The sequence below is a fragment of the Salmo salar genome, chromosome ssa18 (assembly GCF_905237065.1).
Source record: "Salmo salar chromosome ssa18, Ssal_v3.1, whole genome shotgun sequence".
Classification (NCBI taxonomy): Eukaryota; Metazoa; Chordata; class Actinopteri; order Salmoniformes; family Salmonidae; genus Salmo; species Salmo salar.
In genome coordinates this window covers 14,542,432-14,562,985 of record NC_059459.1, presented here as the reverse complement: position 1 = coordinate 14,562,985, position 20,554 = coordinate 14,542,432, and the positions used below count along the sequence as shown (strand labels likewise).

Here is a 20,554-nt window from a genome sequence, read left to right as displayed (position 1 = left end):
AGAGGTAATCAAGACATTCGCCTATATTTAAACTTACTGTATCAATGCAAAGTGCGAATATGGCCAGTATTTAATAACTGTTTCTACGTTGATAAACACCATGCAACCACCAGGGGGAGCCACCAGGAGTAGCCAAATTCAAAACAGATGTTTGCTTTTTTTCCGTCATTGGACTGAGTAGAAGTACGGTTATTACCACATCAGTACTCAACATTACGAGAAAAAGCTTTTGGGGAGGGTGTCACAGAGTCCAGTCCATTCAAAGGAGATGACCTTCGTTTATGCAGGTGTTTGAATACCTGGAGAGGCTCGTTCATAGCTTTTATGAAAAAGCCTACGGCATTACATTTCGAGAAATCGGGTACGTATTCCACGATATTGTAAGTAAAATAGCAGTTCTCTAAAAGTCGATATATATAGTATTGTTTTGGAATATTGTGTTGCAATTACATTTAGGCTATGATAGGAAACATGATGTGACTGTGTGACGAGAACTTATCTACTGATTTACTTACCTATATGACTTGTGATGTGGTTGTCTCAGCTAGCCATCTTCAGATGAACGCACTAACTGTACATCGCTCTGGAGGATAAGAGCATTTGCTAAATGACAAAAACAATTGACACGTGGCATTTTTATTAATTATTATTGTTGTGTTGCTGCAGCATATGCATGTCAGTGTTTCAATATCATAGAAATAGAATTACCTTCTCTGTCTAGAATAACATTCTCGAGATATATTGATACATTGTATCTCAGTTATGGCAACATTATATTATAGGATAATGTATCAGTTCTGTGCAATGAATGCAGAAATCTAGGCTTCCTTATTTTCACAGTCATGTACACAATTTCTTCACAAAGTTTAATTCATTGGAGGTTAAAACCGAATTCCATTTATGCTCTTATCTTCTTTAGAGATAGTTAGTTGTTGAAATATGATCGTAGGGATGTGTCTCCTGTGGATTCAAGATTCTCTGTTGCACATCGCATCTATTTGTATTCCTAAAGGCATTATAGCAGAAAGAATAACATAAATAAATTCCTCCTCAGGGAGAAAATACTTTTCACCGGCCACCGGACGGAGACATATCAGTGACTAGACGAGGGTGACCAAGAGCTTTCCTATGGTGGCCAGCCAACAGCTGGCCATGGGCAACGGTTCAATCAAAGCCCCACGGCCAGAGGACAGCTTCCTGGCCTCCACCCTCAAGGTGTGTGACACGGAGCCCTTGAGGCTCAGGATAGCCCACCTGGAAGAAGAGCTGGCCCAGAGGGACCAGGAGTTAAAATCCCAGGAGCTGCAGCTGCAGAGCCTGCAGAGAGAGCTGGAGGCTAAAGTCTCCCAGATAGAAAAGCTTCAGGATGCCATCGGCTACAACAGCCAAGGCCGCTCCACTCTGACTCCCAACTGCCACCGCCTGCTCAGTGTCATCAACCAGGGTCCCACCCGCTTCCACAGGGTGGCTGTGGAGGTCCACCGTAGGCTCAAGGCCAAGGAGGGCGTGTCGGCCGAGCCCACCTCAGGGCACTTCTGTGGGGGTTTCAGAGCCCACCATGTGTCCATAGAGAGGGCACGTGTTCGCAAGGACTCCAGGTGGGTGTCAGCGATCAACAGAACCACAAAATGTTGTTGAGGGTTAATAACTCCAAAACAGTTCCATGTAGTGGTGGACAGCCCGGACTACTTGTTCCTATTCTCTTGTTTTGTCACAAAGGCCTGTTCTTTACACATATAAACCCAGTTGCATTGTACTGTATGTGATAATTGGACACATGTCATGACATGCAAGCAGAAATGTTCGCCAAAGTTTAAAAGCAATCAGCTGGATCTGCGATAATAAAGCCTACCTTGAATCATTATTTGTGCTCAGCGGAGTGTGGTGTAGTCTACAGTGCATGCACAGTTTTCAATCCGATCACGCTTTGTCCGCAATGCACGTTTTAAAAGCAACGCCCCCGCGCTTGCAGAGACCACATTCAGGGTAAACACTGCTGGCTTAATCGTAAATGACCTTTAAATGGCACATTGTCCAAATCGGATTGAATCGGATTGAATCCCGGCCCAATCCTCCTCTTGAAAGGATAAGACGGTATGGAGCTCTGTCCAAGCCTTTGTAGTGTCTGCCACTCCAAGGAGATTTGAAAGCCTGTATTAGCATTGGGGATAATAGGAAGGCACACGGGGAAACAAAGGCCTGAGCATCTATATGCAATATGCATGGGCTGGATCATTATGGCTTTAATTAAGCAGACCTCGGTTGCCTGCCCCCTACTCTCCTGCTTTAGTCCATTCACCAGGTCCATTTTAGGTTAATGGACTGGCCCTCGGCTGTCTGATGTAATAATTAGAGGCCTTATAGTTAAGAGGGATGCAGGAGGAAACTGACACGCCTAATAGTACTACATCATCCGTTTGTCTCCTATATGACTGGTTTAGAGACTAGGGAAAATATAGTGCTTTGTCCATCTATGAAAATCAAACATGAATGCGCTAGTAAAAATACAGTAGTAATGGCCTGATTGAAAGTTTCTTGTGATTAACTTAAGCTCTTACTCATGGTGGTGCAAACTCAACCACCAGTTAGCAGCCGCTACTATATGTTCGGTTTAGGGGGCTGTTCAAGGTGAAATAATGTGAAATCTTTTGAGGGTGCTATCCAGGACCTCACTGCATGCATTGTTACTGTACGTGTGTAATATATTGAATCATTTAGTTCAGAAAAGTTAGCAGAGGCAATAAAACGACATTATTCAAAATAAAATTCTGATATTTGATATCTAATATTTGGCGTACAACTGAAACGTTGGATGAATATTGATTTGTAGGTGAAGTAAACCTTTGACCTCTAAAAGTAGAGAGTGTCTACTTGGAGGGGTTTCTCTGTACCTCTTATCTGTGCTCCTCCTGCTCCCAGCACCAAGAAGCTGATCAATGACGCCATCATGAACAATGACTTCCTGAAGAAGTTGGATCCGCAGCACATGAGGGAGATGGTGGACTGCATGTATGAGAGGATCTACACTGAGGGCCAACTGGTCATCCAGGAGGGAGAGCCAGGGAACTACCTCTATGTGCTGGCAGGTCATATCAACTTTATTCATCTCTGTTAACCCAGAAGTAAAATCTTGCGTAATTTGGTCTGCTGCGTGATTGACTTCTGTGTCCATATGCATTTGAAATTGAAAGTTCCGGCAAAAAAGTCTCCACCCTTGTAAAGGGAAACTCTCAGCACCCAAAAAAACACCTTCCGATCTATGCAAAGTTTTTGAGGCAAAGCAGTTTAAGAACCTCCTTCGCCCAATCTTGTCGTGACGAAAACCCGCAAGGCAGAACTAATGCTGCTCCTTATCTCATGCATCCCATTCAGTCCCGGCAGAATCTTCCCATAGGAGATTACAGCTTTAGTAACTTCTTCACAATGGGGGTTGTCTGTGGGTTGTAGTACGTACACAGCATATACTGTATTTAGCTGTTTGTCTATACTCATGCTAGGTTTTTTGTCTTCAGATGGCCTGCTAGAGGTCATGCAGAACGGCAAATTGCTCGGAGAGATGCGTCCCAGGACCGCCTTTGGAGAGTTGGCTATTTTGTACAACTGTAAGAGAACTGCAACAGTGAAAGGTGGGTTTTATTTTATTCCCCTTTGAGATACAGTACTTCTCCACACACATCATAAACTAAGTGTTCATACTCAAGTGCAATCATGCAACAAACCATGCATATGACATACAAAAGTATCCATGTATGACACAAAGCAGCATGATTTTCTGAGAAGTCACCAAGGGACTATTACATCCTCATTAGAATATGCAAACCACATCTCACACAGTCTCCTAGTCAACAGCTGCTTCCTCTAATCTTGCATAGAATAGTATTTGTATTCGTGTGTTTATTAAGGATCCCCATTGCAGCTACTCTTCCTGGGGTCCAGCAACGTTAAGGCAGTTATACAATTTAAAATATTACTTGACGTTACGTTTCATAACACTTTACCCAATACATGAGTGTGTTCCCTCAGGCCACTACTCCACTAGCACATATTTACAATACAACATCCATGTGTACGTGTGCGTAGTGCTGTGCACCTCCCATAGTCTGTTCTGGACTTGAGGATTGTGAAGAGACCCCTGGTGGCATGTCTTGTGGGGTACGCATGGGTGTCCGAGCTGTGTGTTAGTAGTTTAAACAGACACCTCGGTGCATTCAGCTTGTCAACACTTCTTACAAAAACAAGTATTGATGATGTCAATCTCTCCTCCTCTTCGAGCCATGAGAGATATATACGTTTACAATCCAGGGTTACTCCAAGCAATTTAGTCACCATACCTCTTTCAGATATTAAAATGAGTAAATGTTGATGGAATGTTTGGCCAACTCCTATAACATTATAAGAGTATCCGGCCCTGTGAATGTCTGATCTTATATGGTGTGTTGATTGGACTTGTGATTTCCAATACCCAGCTGTATCCCAGGCTCATGTCTGGGCTCTGGATCGTCAGACCTTCCAGAGTATTATGATGAAATCTACACAGGCTACGCAAGAAGAATACTTCAGCTTCCTACGCAGGTACATGTAGGAGCTTGGTCCTCAAGCCTGAAACGGGCATTGATATAAATGGAAGATTGAAGGACAGTTTGAGTTGCGAACGCATATACAGTCGGGTCCAACATTTTTTGCACCCTTGATAAAGATGAGCAAAAAATACTGTATAAAATAAATAATGCAAACAGTAAGCTATATTGTATCCTCAAAAAAATTGGAAAATTATATTATTTTATCCTAATACAATTGCTCAGAGAAAGAGATTTTGTTATACAAGTTATTGCCCCCCTGTTTTCGAAACATTTCAATATCTCATCTTGTGAGGATATTGGCACTGAGCCTTTTTATAAAATGTTCTATGAGATTGGAGAACACATTGGGAGGGATCTTCGACCATTCCTCCATACAGAATATTTCCAGATCCTTGATATCCTTGATATCCTTTGTCTGCCCTCTTCAATTCAAACCACAGTCCAAAGACTGAGATGGCCATTGATTTTTATTTTACCTTTATTTAACTAGGCAAGTCAGTTAAGAACAACTTCTTATTTACAATGACGGCCTAGAAACAGTGGGTTAACTGCCTGTTCAGGGGCGGAACGACATATTTTTTACCTTGTCAGCTCGGGGATTCTATCTAGCAACCTTTCGGTTACTGGCCCAACACTCTAACCAATAGGCTGCCTGCTGCCCACATTTTGATGTGTGCTTGGGGTTATTGTCTTGCTGGAAGATCCGCTTGCTGCCAAGTGTCAGCCTCCTGGCAGAGGCAACTAGGTTATTGGCTAAAATGTCCTCGTACTGGGTAATGTTCATGATGCTGTTGACCTTAACAAGGGCCCCAGGACCAGTGGAAGCAAAATAGCCCCATAACATCAAAGATCCACCACTGTATTTTACAGTAGGTATGGGGTTCTTTCCTCATATGCATCCTTCTCACAAAGCGAAGCCCACCACTGGTTTGAATGGCCAACGAGCTATACTTTCATATAATCTGACCATAGCACTGGTTCCAATCCAAGTGCCAATGACTTTTAGAAAACTCCAGGCGTTTACATTTGTTGGAAGACATGAAAATAGAGCTCGTTGGCCACGCACACCAGTGGTGGGTTTGGTGTCATAAAGTATTGAAAACAGGAGTGCCAATTGTTTTGACCCCTATCTTTTTGAGAAAAAAATCTCTTTCTCTGAGCAATTGTATTAGGATAAAATAATGTAGTTTCCCAATTTTGGGGAGTATACGATATAGCTCAGTATTTGTAATATTTATTTTATACAGTATTTTTTGCTCATCTTTATCAAGGGTGCCAATAATTTTCGACCTAACTGTATCCTATTAACAAGGTTATCTTTGAAGTTGTTGGCACTATGTCACAATGCTAAATCCACATTATTAGCCGCATGTTTTTCCCAATAACTCTCTGTGTACTTATCTTGTACAGTGTATCTCTGCTGAGAGACCTGCCAGAAGAGAAGCTTGCCAAAATCGTTGACTGTCTGGAAATTGTGAGCCTTTGCTGTTTTTCTAACCAGACTTTTTCATAACTGGTGATTTGGGAAGATTTGTTGATGTAAAAAGTGAATATTCTGTCTCATTCCTAGGACTATTTTGATAAAGGAGAGTATATCATTCGGGAGGGCGAGGAAGGGAACACTTTCTTCATTATAGCTAAGGGAGAGGTAAGAGAAAGGACCCAAATGTCATTGTTCATCTTTGTTGCTGAAAAGAGCCACATTCCTCTCTGGCATTACAGAGACGTTAAAGCTCTTATCAAACCATGATAGATCATGCAATCTTATTGCAGACAAGTCAGCCATTTTGGATCGAGGGAAAAAGAGATAGCACTTAACATGCTGTGTTTTCTGCCCAGGTGTGTGTCACCCAGACTACAGAGGGCTGTACTGAGCCTCAGGAGATAAAAACTCTGGGTGTGGGCGACTACTTTGGCGAAAAAGCGCTCATAAGGTAAGATCTATTTACTGATCTCTTTAACCATCTCAAATTATTCAATGGGCAAAATCGCTCTGGCCTGGTTTGTCTTGAGCACCAAGTTCAAACACACTTGTAACATAGTACTTTGGGTTCCCTCTTTCTCCCATGTTAAAATGTATTTGTCCTGCAGTATATCAATCAAATTCTTAAGGCTAGCCCCCTGACTGACAACCCACACATTTTACCACCTCAGTTTCAATCAAATCCTTTCACAATATTGTAGAGTAGTGGGTCGTGGAATGTTAGTCTGGTGACAAAGACATGCATTATCAAACAGCTATTGTATGATTCTGTGGTGAATTTCAATTGGTTTCAGTTCTGTGTAGTTCTGCTGATTAAATGTGTCTGTCTGTCTCTTTCCAGTGAGGATGTGCGTTCAGCAAACATCATCTCCACTGAGAATGACACACAGTGCTTGGTGGTGGACAGAGAGTGAGTAGCTTCATTGCACACACACAGACACATGCACACACACACACACACGCGCACACACACACACAAACATTCATACACAAATATTAACATGAAACAACAGTCTTGTGTTGAAAACATTTTTATCGCTTTGGTACTATTTTCACAAGAACGTGGTGAATTTTCAAAACTCTTTGTACAAAACTCTAAACGGGTAACACTTGCAAGGCAGCAAGTCTGTCAAAACCTTTCACTATGCATTCATTTTGTTTGGAGACGTCTTTCACCACACAACCACTGATCCTAAATATCCGTTTACTGTGAAATATAATGAGTACATTGGCTTAATCACCAAAACAACACAATGACATCGTCTCAATTTAGCTGTTATATCCAATAGGGAAAGAATGCAAGATACATGTTTCAAAATTGCCCTTTGAAGTGCTGAAAGTAATATGCTATAGTACTGTAAATTACAGTACATTACACTGTTTTCACATTAGGAAATACACTTGCACTACCCATTCAAATTGATTGAATATCACATTTCCATCATTTCTATCCCATGTGTGATCAAAGGTGGGAAAATTGAAAACACCTTTAACAGTGTAATCAAATGAAAGAAACATCATGTTTAGCAGGCACTGGTTTGCATCAAGCCTGTCTTGAGCATTTGGCCAATGGTTCTCATCCACATTGCAGTGTATGTCCTCATTGTTCATGCACCTGGGGAAAAACCTTTTGGCATGGCGAATCCAAGTCTGACATTGATCAGGGTTGACGTCATCGCATGCCTCATCCATGGCCTGAAGGGTGGTGGCAGGCTCATGTGGCTGGCAGTCATACAGCTTCCACCTCCATGATGATCATAATTCCTCGATGGGGTTGAGGAAAGGAGAAAACGGGAGCAGGTAAAGGCTCAGGAGTCGAGGATGGGCCCAAAACCATGCCTGAACCTGCATGGTGGAACCTGACATTGTCCCACACAATGACATACATGACCCCTTCACCTGGACAGGCCTGCTCAATCTCATTGAGGAACTCAATGAGGTGTGCAGCATTGTAAGACCCAAGTAGAGGCCTACGCCCTACCACACCATCTTCAGATATGGCTGCACAAATGGAGATGTTTCCCCCATGTAGTCCAGGCACTTGAACGGTACAAGTAGTCATTATCTATGATAATCATGTATTGCATTTTAAAGAATGGTATTGTACTTATGTATTGTAGGGGTCCTGTGTGGCTCAGTTGGTTAGAGCATGGCACTAGCAACACCAGGGTTGTGGGTTAAATTTATACTGGGGTTAAATACAAAAATTTAGGGACTTACTGCTGTCACTTTGGATAAAAGCGTCTGCTGTGTAAATGGCATGTATTACAGTACTCTGTTGGCCAATGCAATTTGACTAAATCAGTGTAAAAAACCCTCCGCAGAAGACCCCAACTTAATGTATACTGTATAGGGGATGTATTTGTTACATACAGTACATCTCTGTTCTTGTCAATATCAGATTTTGTTTAGAATTAGTGTAGAGACTAATCATATTAGTCATGATCATAATTGTACATTACACTATATATCATCATGTATATGTTTATACTTTGCAAACATACATTTTAGTTATGTAGTTCTTAAAATCTGTATATAGTAGACAAACCAGTTTAAAATCTATAGGTTTACCCAACGGTTAAGTGATTATCAATTAAGAGCAGTTGGATTAAGTAATAGTAAAAGCTATTTTAAGAAATGAGAAGACAGTCATAGCAAAAGTGATATGAGAATTAAATTGTGAGAGGCAAGTACTTTATATGAACATGTGTTGCAATGCGAAACATGTATTTCTAGATGAAACACTGATTAAGTTTGAAAAAGTACCACATTATTTGTGAAAATTGCACCAAAGCAATTTGGGGGAAAAACCCGATGCTACCTCTCCAGCAACTTCAACCAGATGGTGGGCACTTATGAGGAACTGCAGGCATACCTGAAGGAATACGTTGAAGAGCTCTCCCGATGCGACGAGAGAAGAAATGCACTGTGAGTAGTGGAGGCCACAAAATTACTGTTACCACACATAATTCAAATAAGAAATGGCAGCTACATTTACAAATACCCACCCACCCCAGAAACTTTAGGGCCTCACTGTGTGCAGAAACAGATATTTAGGAGTGCACCATTAAACCCAAATGATTCCCCCTCCCTTTTCCCCTTCCTTCCACAGACCCCTTTCCCCCCTTATCGACTCGTCCCCAGAGGCCCAGGAGGTGTGTCGGCTCAGGGAGAGGATCGCCGTCATCCCTACCCATGACCCCTTCCAGGACTTGGAGGTCATAGCAACACTGGGCATGGGCGGCTTCGGCCGAGTAGAGCTGGTGAGTGCCTGATGTTTGGGTCACACCACCCAAAGCAATGTCGAAAACGACAGCATAGGGCATAGGCCTACAGTTGCTATAAAAACAATTTAACATATTCTGAGTGTACAAAACATTAAGAACATTTTTTCAATGAAAGCAATGATCCCTTATTGATGTCACTTGTTAAATCCACTTCAATCAGTGTAGATAAAGTGGAGGAGACCGGTTAAAGAAGGATTTTAAAGCCTTGAGACAATTGAGACATGGATTGTGTATGGGTGCCATTCTGAGGGTGAATGGCCAAGACCAAGATTTAAGTGTCTTTGAACAGGGTTCAATTCTCAGGCCGACTCCTTTCTCTGTATACATCAATGATGTCGCTCTTGCTGCTGGTGATTCTATGATCCACCTCTACGCAGACAACACCATTTTGTATACTTCTGGCCAGGGGCGAAAATCTGATATCAACTTTGGAGGGGACAATTACATTACATTTTCTCAAGAGCAATTCCTGAGGGGGACACCAAAAGTAGTGCTGTAACACATAGCCTACGTTTAATATGGTAAATGTATATTGAGGAACCAAAGAAATAAGGTGTTTGCCGTACTCCTAACTACCGGTACCCAAAACTACACAACTAATCACAACAGCAATACCATTGCCTTTAACAAATCTTAGTTCAGTCACCAGTTTAAGTTGAGAGTGGGGGTATCCATGGCATTTTCCAATTATGTTCCTATTTTACAAGTAAAAAAAAATGAGAACCTTTCATAATGTTGCCAAACAAAGACTCAACAAACTTACCTGAGACTCCCTGTCTCTGCCAGTCTGTCCCTGCATATCTGTCCCCAACTCTGCTGTCTGTGTGCCATCTGTGGCCTGCTCTGCCTAATGACATCATTGTGAAACATTTCCATTAGAATTTCATTTCTTTCTTATGAACATTTTATCAACTAGTCTTTGAGATATTAGGCTACTAGGGTTCTTACTTTGCGTTTTGGTGTACTGAAAAATACTCTGATGTCCGTCTTTTTTCTGCCATTTTTCTGCCATTTTTCTACCTGGCTGGCTACACACACACAGTATGTAGGTTATTTACAGTAGGAGATGGGCTTCTATCATCTTATCTTCTATCATTCTATATGGGCTTCGATCTAAAAGGTAGCTAGCAAATGTGAAACGGATTGCAGTGACAAGAGTTGACAGCTGTATGAGTTCACCATTTACACAACATATGCTGCAACCTTTTGTAATTTTAATCGTTTGTTTCATATTGGCTGGCTTCTAACAATAGCTGAATTTGCAAAGCTAGCGAGCACCAATTCAGTGGTGTTTGCTATAATCTTTGCTACCCGGGTTAAATAAAGGTGAAATAAAATATATAAATAAAAGTTCCCTTGCGACAATTTAGCTTTTGCAACGAGACCATTAAATATATTTAAAACAATGGTAGAAGAGAGTGTAGTTCTGTTCAGTTTATCGCTAACCTTATCACAGGGACTTTGAAGCACTAACTTACATGCATGCTGATCTTGGAATAAATTGACGATAGCAAAGATTCCATCTTTGACGACGCCACATAAATGGAATAGGTACTAGCTAGCTTAATAGTTAATATTTGCGCGCTAGCTCTGCATATTCAGCTAGTGTGTGTGCGCGATTGACTGGATTAACCTCACGTCAGTTACGTGCATTGAGTGCCTTTCAGACAGTAGATACGACCTCTACGTTACCTCTCAAGCTAAGGAACTGGCAGTGGATCAAACCATTGTGAGGCAAAGGGTGGGGGGGTCGCAATCTTTTGAAACTTAAAAACGAGCTATTAAGTGTCTATAATCAGCACAATTGCTTTCATTGCGTATTATTAATATTATTTAAATTACATAGTTATGTTTCAGTGATATATTGGGGGGGACAAATCATATTTTTCCCAGGATGGGGGGGTCGTGTCCCCCCCCGTCCCCCCCGGGATTTCTGCCCCTGCTTCTGGCCCATCTTTGGACACTGTGTTAACAAACCTCCAGACGAGCTTCAACGCCATACAACACTCCTTCCGTGGCCTCCAACTGCTCTTAAATGCAAGCAAAACTAAATGCATGCTCTTCAACCGATCGCTGCCCGCACCCGCGCGCCCGTCTAGCATCACTACTCTGGACGGTTCTGACTTAGAATATGTGGACAACTTCAAATACCTAGGTGTCTGGTTAGACTGTAAACTCTCCTTCCAGACTCACATTAACCATCTCCAATCCAAAATTAAATCTGGAATCGGCTTCCTATTTCGCAACAAAGCATCCTTCACTCATGCTGCCAAACATACCCTCGTAAAACTGACTATCCTACCGATCCTTGACTTCGGCGATGTCATTTACAAAATAGCCTCCAACACTCAACTCAGCAAATTGGATGTAGTTTATCACAGTGCCATCTGTTTTGTCACCAAAGCCCCATATACTACCCACCACTGCGACCTGTATGCTCTCATTGGCTGGCCCTCGCTACATATTCGTCGCCAAACCCACTGGCTCCAGGTCATCTACGTCTTTTCTAGGTAAAGCCCCGCCTTATCTCAGCTCACTGGTCACCATAGCAGCACCCACCTGTAGCACGCACTCCAGCAGGTATATTTCACTGGCCACCCCAAAGCCAACTCCTCCTTTGGCAGTTCTCTGCTGCCAATGACTGGAACGAATTGCAAAAATCACTGTCAGAGCTGCTTACCGATCATTGCACCTGTACATAGCCCATCTGTAAATAGCCCACCCAAATACCTCATCCCCATGTTGTTATTTTTTTTTGCTCCTTTGCACCCCAGTATCTCTACTTGTACATTCATCTTCTGCACATCTATCACTCCAGTGTTTAATTGCTAAATTGTAATTATTTCGCCACTATAGCCTATTTATTGCCTTACCTCCCTAATCTTACTACATTTGCACAAACTGTATATAGATTTTTCTATAGTGTTATTGACTGTACGTTTGTTTATCCCATGTGTAACTCTGTGTTGTTTGTGTCGCACTGCTTTGCTCTATCTTGGCCAGGTCGCAGTTGTAAATGAGAACTTGTTCTGAACTGGCCGACCTGGTTAAATAAAGGTGAAATATTTATGTTTTTTAAAAACAGGGTATGGTAGTAGGTGCCAGGCTTACCGGTTTGTGTCAAGAACTGCAACGCTGCTGGCTTTTTCACACTCAACTGTTTCCCGTCTGTATAAAGAATGGTCCACCACCCAAAGGACATCCAGTCAACTTGACACAACAGTGGGAAGCATTGGAGCCAACATTTGCCAGCATCCCTGTGGAACGCTTTCGACACCTTATAGAGGCCTTGCCCCAACAAACTGAGGCTGTTCTGAGGGCAAAAGGGGGGAGGTGCAACTCAATATTAGGAAGGTTTTCTTAATGTTTGGTATACTCAGTGTATATGTAAAAAATATGAGTAATTGTTTTATTGCAGGTGAAACTGAGAGATGAAGACACCACATTTGCTCTGAAGTGTATTAAAAAGAAGCACATTGTGGACACAAGACAACAGGAGCACATCTACTCTGAGAAGAACATCCTTCAGCAGACCAACTCACACTTCATAGTCAGGTCAGCGTCATGTGCTCATGCTGCTCTCTGATCCTCAAGGTTTATCCTCAGACAACAATGCCCATTACAGAGTCCCCAAAGCATTGTAAACATTCGAAGCGTTTTATTCATGCTTTGACCTGGTTTGCCTAGAGTACTTTACATGATACCTGTTTGTAGCAGTGTGAAGGATCTCCAATATACCCATTCATCCAGACTGCTGTCACCTGGAATGAAACAGTGGAAATGGACCTTATGACAATCACGTTCACCCCAAGAGCAAGAGGGAGACAACCCATATTGATGTTTACAAGGCCTCCCATGTAAAACATCTCATAGGTTTTGTACTCTATTTTCTATCACCAATTGCTTTTTGAAAGATGCTCTTGTACTGTTTGAGGAAAACAACACAATATCATGCAATCGCAGTAGGTCGATTTATGCAAAGTAGGACCTCGTGTGTCCGCTGAATGCATAAATGAACAGTTGAGTGAAGGACAAATTCATTGTGGTTCAGATCTATGAAACAGAGAAGGGAGTGTTTGTTTTTAGTCACAATGGAAATTAATAAAGCGTGTATTGTATTCATCTAGTATATGAATAATGCATGTTTAGAGTGCGATTTCAAACAGAAAGTCAAATGTGTAATATAAATGAGGCAGTAGCTGCCTAAATCAGTCTTCCCTACATACTTTTGATTATTTTTAAGATTTGTACGATTTTTTACAAATATTATGCTCATGATCTTCTACAGTTTTTTTATTTTTTTCCCAGGTGATATGGCTCCATTGCCATGACTCCCATGACTTGAAAGTGAAAGGTCTCATTTCACTGAATAGCCAATACAGACAAGCCTTTGTATCTTAGGTCAGCCCTCAGATTGATAGGGGACTGTGGAAGTGAAGGGTGTTGACCTTGAAACAAGAAGTGGTTCATGAAAGAAAAGTTTGAACTTTTCCCTCTTAAGAGAGAGATGCCCCTCTGCATGTTCTATGGTCCGGGAGGAGATGCTAAGGAGTCCCTTTAAACAATGTCAGTTTGTCTGGGGTCTCAACGCTGAGTGTAGACTGAGGTTTGATTTATTTGCCCTCTGACATTCAAGGACAAAAGTCCTGGGCAAACACAGCTTCCAACTGCCACCCAAAAAAGGAAAGTTCCGTTTGATGGTCATAACCATCCTCACACGTCTCTCTTTTCCCTCTCTCAAAATGGTCCTTTCTCTCCGTCTGCTTTCCTAGAGTTGTTCTTTGGGCCTCAATTGACAAACAGATCCAAGGAGAAACAAATGGCAGCTTAACGGCTTGAAAGTACATCATCCAAAGGAATATACTGCAGAGCAGAAGACCTCTGTCAAGCACTCATGTCTTTAAGAACTCCAGAACAGTAACGTTAGTATTGTTCTGGTGGTCCTTGTGCACTAAGTCCTTTTAAATGTCACTTTGTGTTCCAGGTTGTTTCGGACATTCCGAGATGACAAATATGTGTACATGCTACTGGAGGTCTGCCTGGGTGGGGAGCTGTGGAGTGTACTACGGGACATGTGAGTGTAGGTTGTTTTACATCTGCTAAAACACCCAAAAGCCTGGAATCAATAATGCCAATCAATCATCAGTATTAAGTCCTAGTATGTGTCTGAATGTTGGTCTTGACCGTGATACAGGAGTTCCTTTGAGGAGCAGACAGCCCGCTTCTGCATTTCCTGTGTCCTGGAAGCCTTTGACTACCTCCACGCCAGAGGAATCATCTACAGAGACCTGAAACCTGAGAACCTACTACTGGATGCAGAAGGCTATGTCAAAATGGTAATAGACCTTAATTTGATCACTGCTCATTTTCAGTTGTTTGTACATAGTCATATACAGTATGTTCATGTTACAGTATCTGTCTGTTCCCTTAGGCAGACTTTGGTTTCGCTAAGAGGATAGGCCTGGGGAAGAAGACATGGACGTTCTGTGGGACCCCAGAGTATGTGGCTCCAGAGGTCATTATGAACAAGGGCCATGACTTTGGAGCTGACTGTTGGTCTCTGGGGATCCTCATCTTTGAGCTACTGACTGGCAGGTGAGTCACTATGACAGTCTGACATGTGGCTCACAGTACTAGTAAAAATGGTGCTGCTCTTGAATTTGTCTCTATGAACACTTCACTTTGAGAGGAACCATTAGGCATTAGGGCCCCATTCGGCAACCATGGTAACCAGCTTGACATGGAGAGGTTGAGTGCATGAGAGACTATTTGAGATAGCTTTTTGGGCTGCATTGGGCTGTCTAAGTGTTTCCAGCATGTCCATGAAAACATGATTTTTTTCTTCTTCTACAGTCACCATTAACAGGAACCCTAAGTTTCTGTTTTGTACCTCTTTTAGTCCACCCTTTTCCGGAACCGACCCCATTAAGATCTACACCATGGTCCTCCATGGGATTGAAAAGGTTGACTTCCCCAAGAGGATCAGCAAGCGCCCCGATGACCTTATCAGGAGACTCTGCAAGTATGTGGTTGTAGCATCACAAACTGCTGCTTTGCTAGCCAATAGAAGTGCTGTCAGGGACAGCTTACATACACACATACAAACACACACTTTTTGGGGAGATGGGAAATTTTTTATTTTAGGCTATGCCTATTAACCCAGTAGGGGTTTGTGCCTCTGATGATAAGAGGCTGTGGTTGAATGAACTAAGCAGAGTATCTGTCTGTCTACTTTGTTTGAGGTAAACGCCAACACACAAAAAAACAGTACTATGTAGTGCAACCCTTATTTGCATCACCATTTCAGATGACAAAATAACATGTTTATATTGTACCGATAGGCTACTGGATAATGCTAGTGAGCACCATGTTTCAAACCCTTTGGCCAGCTCAGTCACACAGCAATTGGGCCTGTAGTAATTGACCAGACAAAAACCATTGCGAGTAATTGGTCCATGAGTGGCCTGCATTGATGTCTTCAGGAAATCACATGTCAAACCAGACTGCGTCATGTCTACTGTACAATATCAATCTGCTTTCATGTGTATAGGGTATTAGCTGCAATCACATTATCAGCATTCTGTTTGTCCAGATGGTTGTCTACAATAACAGACCCATGCATCATTTCCTTCTCCTAGGCTTAACCCTGTGGACAGGCTTGGTAATAAGAAGAACGGCATCATCGACATTAAGAAACACAAGTTGGTCCACTTCTTATTAATGAAGCATCATTAACACCACTCCACACCTAGACAGATCCAATATCATAGACACTCATCAGCTATTGTGATACTAATTATGCACTATACAAGGATACAAGCACTATTGAAATATATAATTTGTAATTGGTGTTCTTTAACGGATTAATCCATTGATGGATTTCTGGTCCAATGCAATATGAATCCAGCTCAGGTTTAACAGCTTGCTCAGTGGTGCCTTCATAACCAGTAGGCTACCCAGCTAGCACATTTGGTTCCTTGGAAGTTGTGGGAATGTATGTTTTTGGTTTCCCATTGGTTCTCGGAACGAAGTCATGTGTTTCCTGACAGGTTAAAAAAAAAGAAAATTCTAAGAACGGAAGAAAATATTGCTTGTCCTGGGAACAAAAGTTGTAGGTTGCAGGGGAGGTTCTGAGAACATTTTACTATGGTTCCCTGAAAGTTTTCCTGGGAGATTTGTTTTATTAACCTTCCGAGAACAGAAAAAGTAGGTTATTTGAAGGTAAGTAAATAACATTTTAAGAACATTCTCAAAATTTTGTGAATGTTTTGAACAAAATGTTTAAATAACTCCCTTAAAATGTTCACTGAATGTGTCAATAACACTGCTATCTTAGTTTAGCTGTTTTGAACTCCAAGCAGAGAGTGAAATTAATTTGTAATGCAAACACATTTATTTTGTATTGTGACACAGCGTCAGTGAGATTCAAACTTATGATCTTCTGTCCATGGAATTAGTCCCCTGCGCCACCAGGATGGAGCTAACATACAATGTTTTTTTTATTCATACAAAGCTGTTCATTTTAGTCTATTCAAGCAGACCCCATTTTAAAGGAATCAAGCACTCATTAAGATCAGGTGTGGCCAATTAGGGGCGCAGCTAACACACCTGAACACCCTTAACAAGAGTGAGGATAGAGAGAGTTTTGCTGAGAGGGAAATGTATATGTTTTTAGCATTCTTAGAACATTCTTTAGAATGTTACTGTTTTCTTCTGGTTTTTATTGAAAGTTTTCATAAAGTTCTGAGAACGCAATTACTGTTTTTAAATAACATTCTTAGAATGTTCTCTGAACTAGAGATGTGCACGGTTATTTGAATAATCAAATACTCGTGTGAGCATTTTTGTGCCCAAACATGTATAGGCCTATTTTAACACTGAAAAGGCTTTTTCTAAATTAAATTAATATATGCATGTTACATTCAAGGATATATCATGACATTTCAAATGATTAATTTAATAAAACACCAAACTTTTCAATGTAATTTTTATGACATGCACCCCATAAAAAAGACCGGTAGCCATCCGGTAGCATTCACGTGTGTAGCTAGTTGGTTATGTTGGCCAATCAAAGCATAGAAAATGTAGTCAGAGTTCACTAATGCAATGCAAGATGGAATAAAATTACGTAATTAAAAGTTAGCGAAATGAGAAGGAGTAGGCTACAACGAGCAACCAACTGGTTGGCTGTTGTTTTATATGAATGGGGTTGGGGAGAAAGTGCAAAATGTAGCCTCAATCAGGCTGGCTAGGCTACTCCAGTCAATACAGGCACTGTTATATGGGAGATAACTTGTAGCAGCCACACTGTTATTTATCTAGTCTTGGCTGTAGCCGAGTAGCGTCTCGCTCTCTCTGCCGCTGTCTGCTTGCTCCCATTTTACCGGCACTAGAGCGCTAGCCTCTCCTGCGAGCAGCAGTACTCAGGTTAAAAACAAAGTTTCAAAAAACAAGTGTATTTCGAATATCCAGATATCCCCAAAAATGTGTGATGCACTGAAACGTTATTTGAACAATTTGAGAACATTACTTTATATAGAACTGGGAGGACACCTGTAGGAAATGTTAAGCTGAAGTACTGAAATTCCCAAGGAAGAATGTTGTTTCTTAACATTTTCTGAACTATTTGAGAACATTCCCAATGTCGAACTAGTTGGAGAACGTTCCTAGAACATGACCAAATATGAATTTAAATGTAACCATGTTTGAACTTTTAGAAACGTTCTGATAAATTAATGAAATACCAAGAAAAATACTTTTTTGTTGTAAAGTTCCTTAAATTTGCTGAGAATGTTCCAAAGCCAAGCAAGTGTCCTGCACCATTCCCAGAACGTTGTGAGAATGTTGTATGCAAAATAATCATAGGACAACCACACTCTCTAAGAAACATATGGTTCTCAGAACGGTAATGGATCATTCAGTCACTTAGAGACATTGGGTTAAATATATCAGAACCATATTAAAACTTCCATTGATGTCAAATTCTCTCTGCACTGTGCAATAATTGTGTGATGAGCACCTTTCCCTCCCTCTTCGGTATCGTGTCACAACAGGCAGTATTGCATAACAAACAGCACTTTCACCTGGGAGCAATTAGCTGTGAGAATGGGGGGTGCAGTTGTCCCCCCTACTCAGCAGAGTAGAGCCTTAATAGACCATAGGACTGGCAGAGCTGGCTTCTTCTCAAGTCATCAAAGCACTAATGTTTGAAGCAGGAGGAATATGGTTTTGTTTTCAACTCACTGAGCAAATTATAAAATAGCGAGTGCCATTTTGACTCATGTTTGGTATTTGGACAGATGTTCCAGTTCTGTGTAGGCGAATGATGTTTGTTAGAAATGGTATGAAAACATTAGTGACCCTATTAGCAGACTGACGTCATTCTGTTTTTGGTGTTGCTATGATTGCATTCTCCTGTGTGTGTGTGTGTGTGTGTGTGTGTGTGTGTGTGTGTGTGTGTGTGTGTGTGTGTGTGTGTGTGTGTGTGTGTGTGTGTGTGTGTGTGTGTGTGTGTGTGTGTGTGTGTGTGTGTGTGTGTGTGTGTGTGTGTGTCTTCCTGTAGAAGAATTGTATTTTTTCCCCACTGCTTGAAACAGGGTCCTGTAGGGTGAGCGCTGTCCTTGTGGAGTAACTAGTGCATGTATGCAATATCTACAGTATACAGACTGTGCTATATTGTGTTGCTTCTGGTGTAGTGTGTGGGCACTGGGGGCTGATGGGATCTGTAGTTCTGACAGAAAATGATGCCTCTTTGTGACATCCTGCAGGTGGTTCCAAGGCTTTAACTGGGAGGGGCTGAGATGCCAGAAGCTCGTATCGCCACTGAAGAGAGAGGTGATGTGTAATATTACATTTACCACAAAAAAAGACTACATGACCGCTGAAGAAGTGCTTGAATGTGACTGTATCTGACCGGTGTTCTTTGACGTTCCTCTTCCCAGCTGAAGGGGCCGATGGACCACAGCCACTTTGACATCTTTCCCCCAGAGCTGGAGGAGACACTGGACGAGCTGTCAGGCTGGGACAAGGACTTCTGAGGTGCCCCTGGAGCCTCTACACCCTAAAGCCTTGTGTCCATATAGGTGGTGTAACTCTACTACCTGACGCTAGCGTTCCGCTAGTGCAGTGAACTGTGCTATCTGCCTTAAAAACAATAAACTCCACAGAAGCAGCCATGACTGAATACTGTAATCCCATCTCTTCCCTGTGGATGCCGTACTTGCCATACATTTGACATAATGACTGCCTGCCTGTTACTGCCTTTCTGGCCTGCAGACGAAGAAGATTGCCTCTTAAGAATTGCGTTTTAGGCTTTTGGCCGGAAGAACAGTGTGTGAAGTGCCACATGAAACTCTCATCAGACAACAAGGACATTCATCAAGTGATTGAAAGACTGAGTGCCAAAAACCCTAATCTCAGTCCATTGGGTTATTTCCCTCAGACAGCAACTGATGGAGGACAATGGAAATAAATAGAAAGCTTATTTATTGTTACAATTAAAACCAATGCGTTTTTGCTTTTGGCTTTCTTCAAGGTTTTTACAGAAGTGAACCAAAATTAGGTTTTATACATTTGGGTAGGACCAATCACAATGAGAAAAGCTAAACAAAATATGATGTGATTAAATAAGTAGCAGAAATCAGACCAATTGTCCTTGCCATATTGCACTCAATACATACCACACACAATACTTCTGTAAAAACCCTGAAGAAGGCCAAAAGGCAAAACACGTTGGTTTGACAATAAAAAAGCTTTTTTATTTACTTCATCAACCAAGAGTTGCTGAATCTCCTTTCAACTTCAGTTTGCACCTCAATTCATGCACCTTAGTTGGCGAGCGAGGTAGTGGCAGTGTTCCCGTCCCTTATTTCCCTCAGACAGAGTGTTGTGCCTAATTTGTGTCCAAAACAATAACAACAACCTTTAAGGATGTTCTCTACCTTCCAAAATGTAGATACACTACATGGCCAAATGTATGTGGACACCTGTTCATCGAAACATCTCATTCCAAAATCATTGGCATTAATATGGAGTTGGTCCCCCCTTTGCTGCTATAACAGCCTTCTTGGAAGACTTTCCACTAGATGTTGAAACATTACTGCAGGGACTTGCTTCCATTCAGCCACAAGAGCATTCGTGAGGACGGGCACTGATTTTGGGCGATTAGGCCTGGCTCGCAGGCGGTGTTCCAGTTCATCCCAAAG

General features: G+C 41.7%; 1 protein-coding gene across 1 annotated transcript; it reads left to right on the top strand.

Moving 5' to 3' along the window:
* Positions 1-179: 179 nt before the first annotated feature.
* LOC106576682 (cGMP-dependent protein kinase 2) lies at positions 180-19,815 on the top strand. The gene is made up of 19 exons (XM_014153986.2): positions 180-361; positions 1,055-1,598; positions 2,920-3,086; positions 3,513-3,626; positions 4,467-4,572; positions 5,991-6,054; positions 6,151-6,228; positions 6,420-6,514; positions 6,905-6,973; positions 8,893-8,991; positions 9,176-9,326; positions 12,769-12,905; positions 14,335-14,424; positions 14,545-14,686; positions 14,782-14,945; positions 15,250-15,372; positions 15,989-16,051; positions 19,118-19,184; positions 19,292-19,815. Exons 2-19 carry the CDS (start codon positions 1,129-1,131, stop codon positions 19,385-19,387), a joined length of 2,295 nt encoding a protein of 764 aa, XP_014009461.2. The 5' UTR covers positions 180-361; positions 1,055-1,128; the 3' UTR covers positions 19,388-19,815.
* Positions 19,816-20,554: the final 739 nt, after the last annotated feature.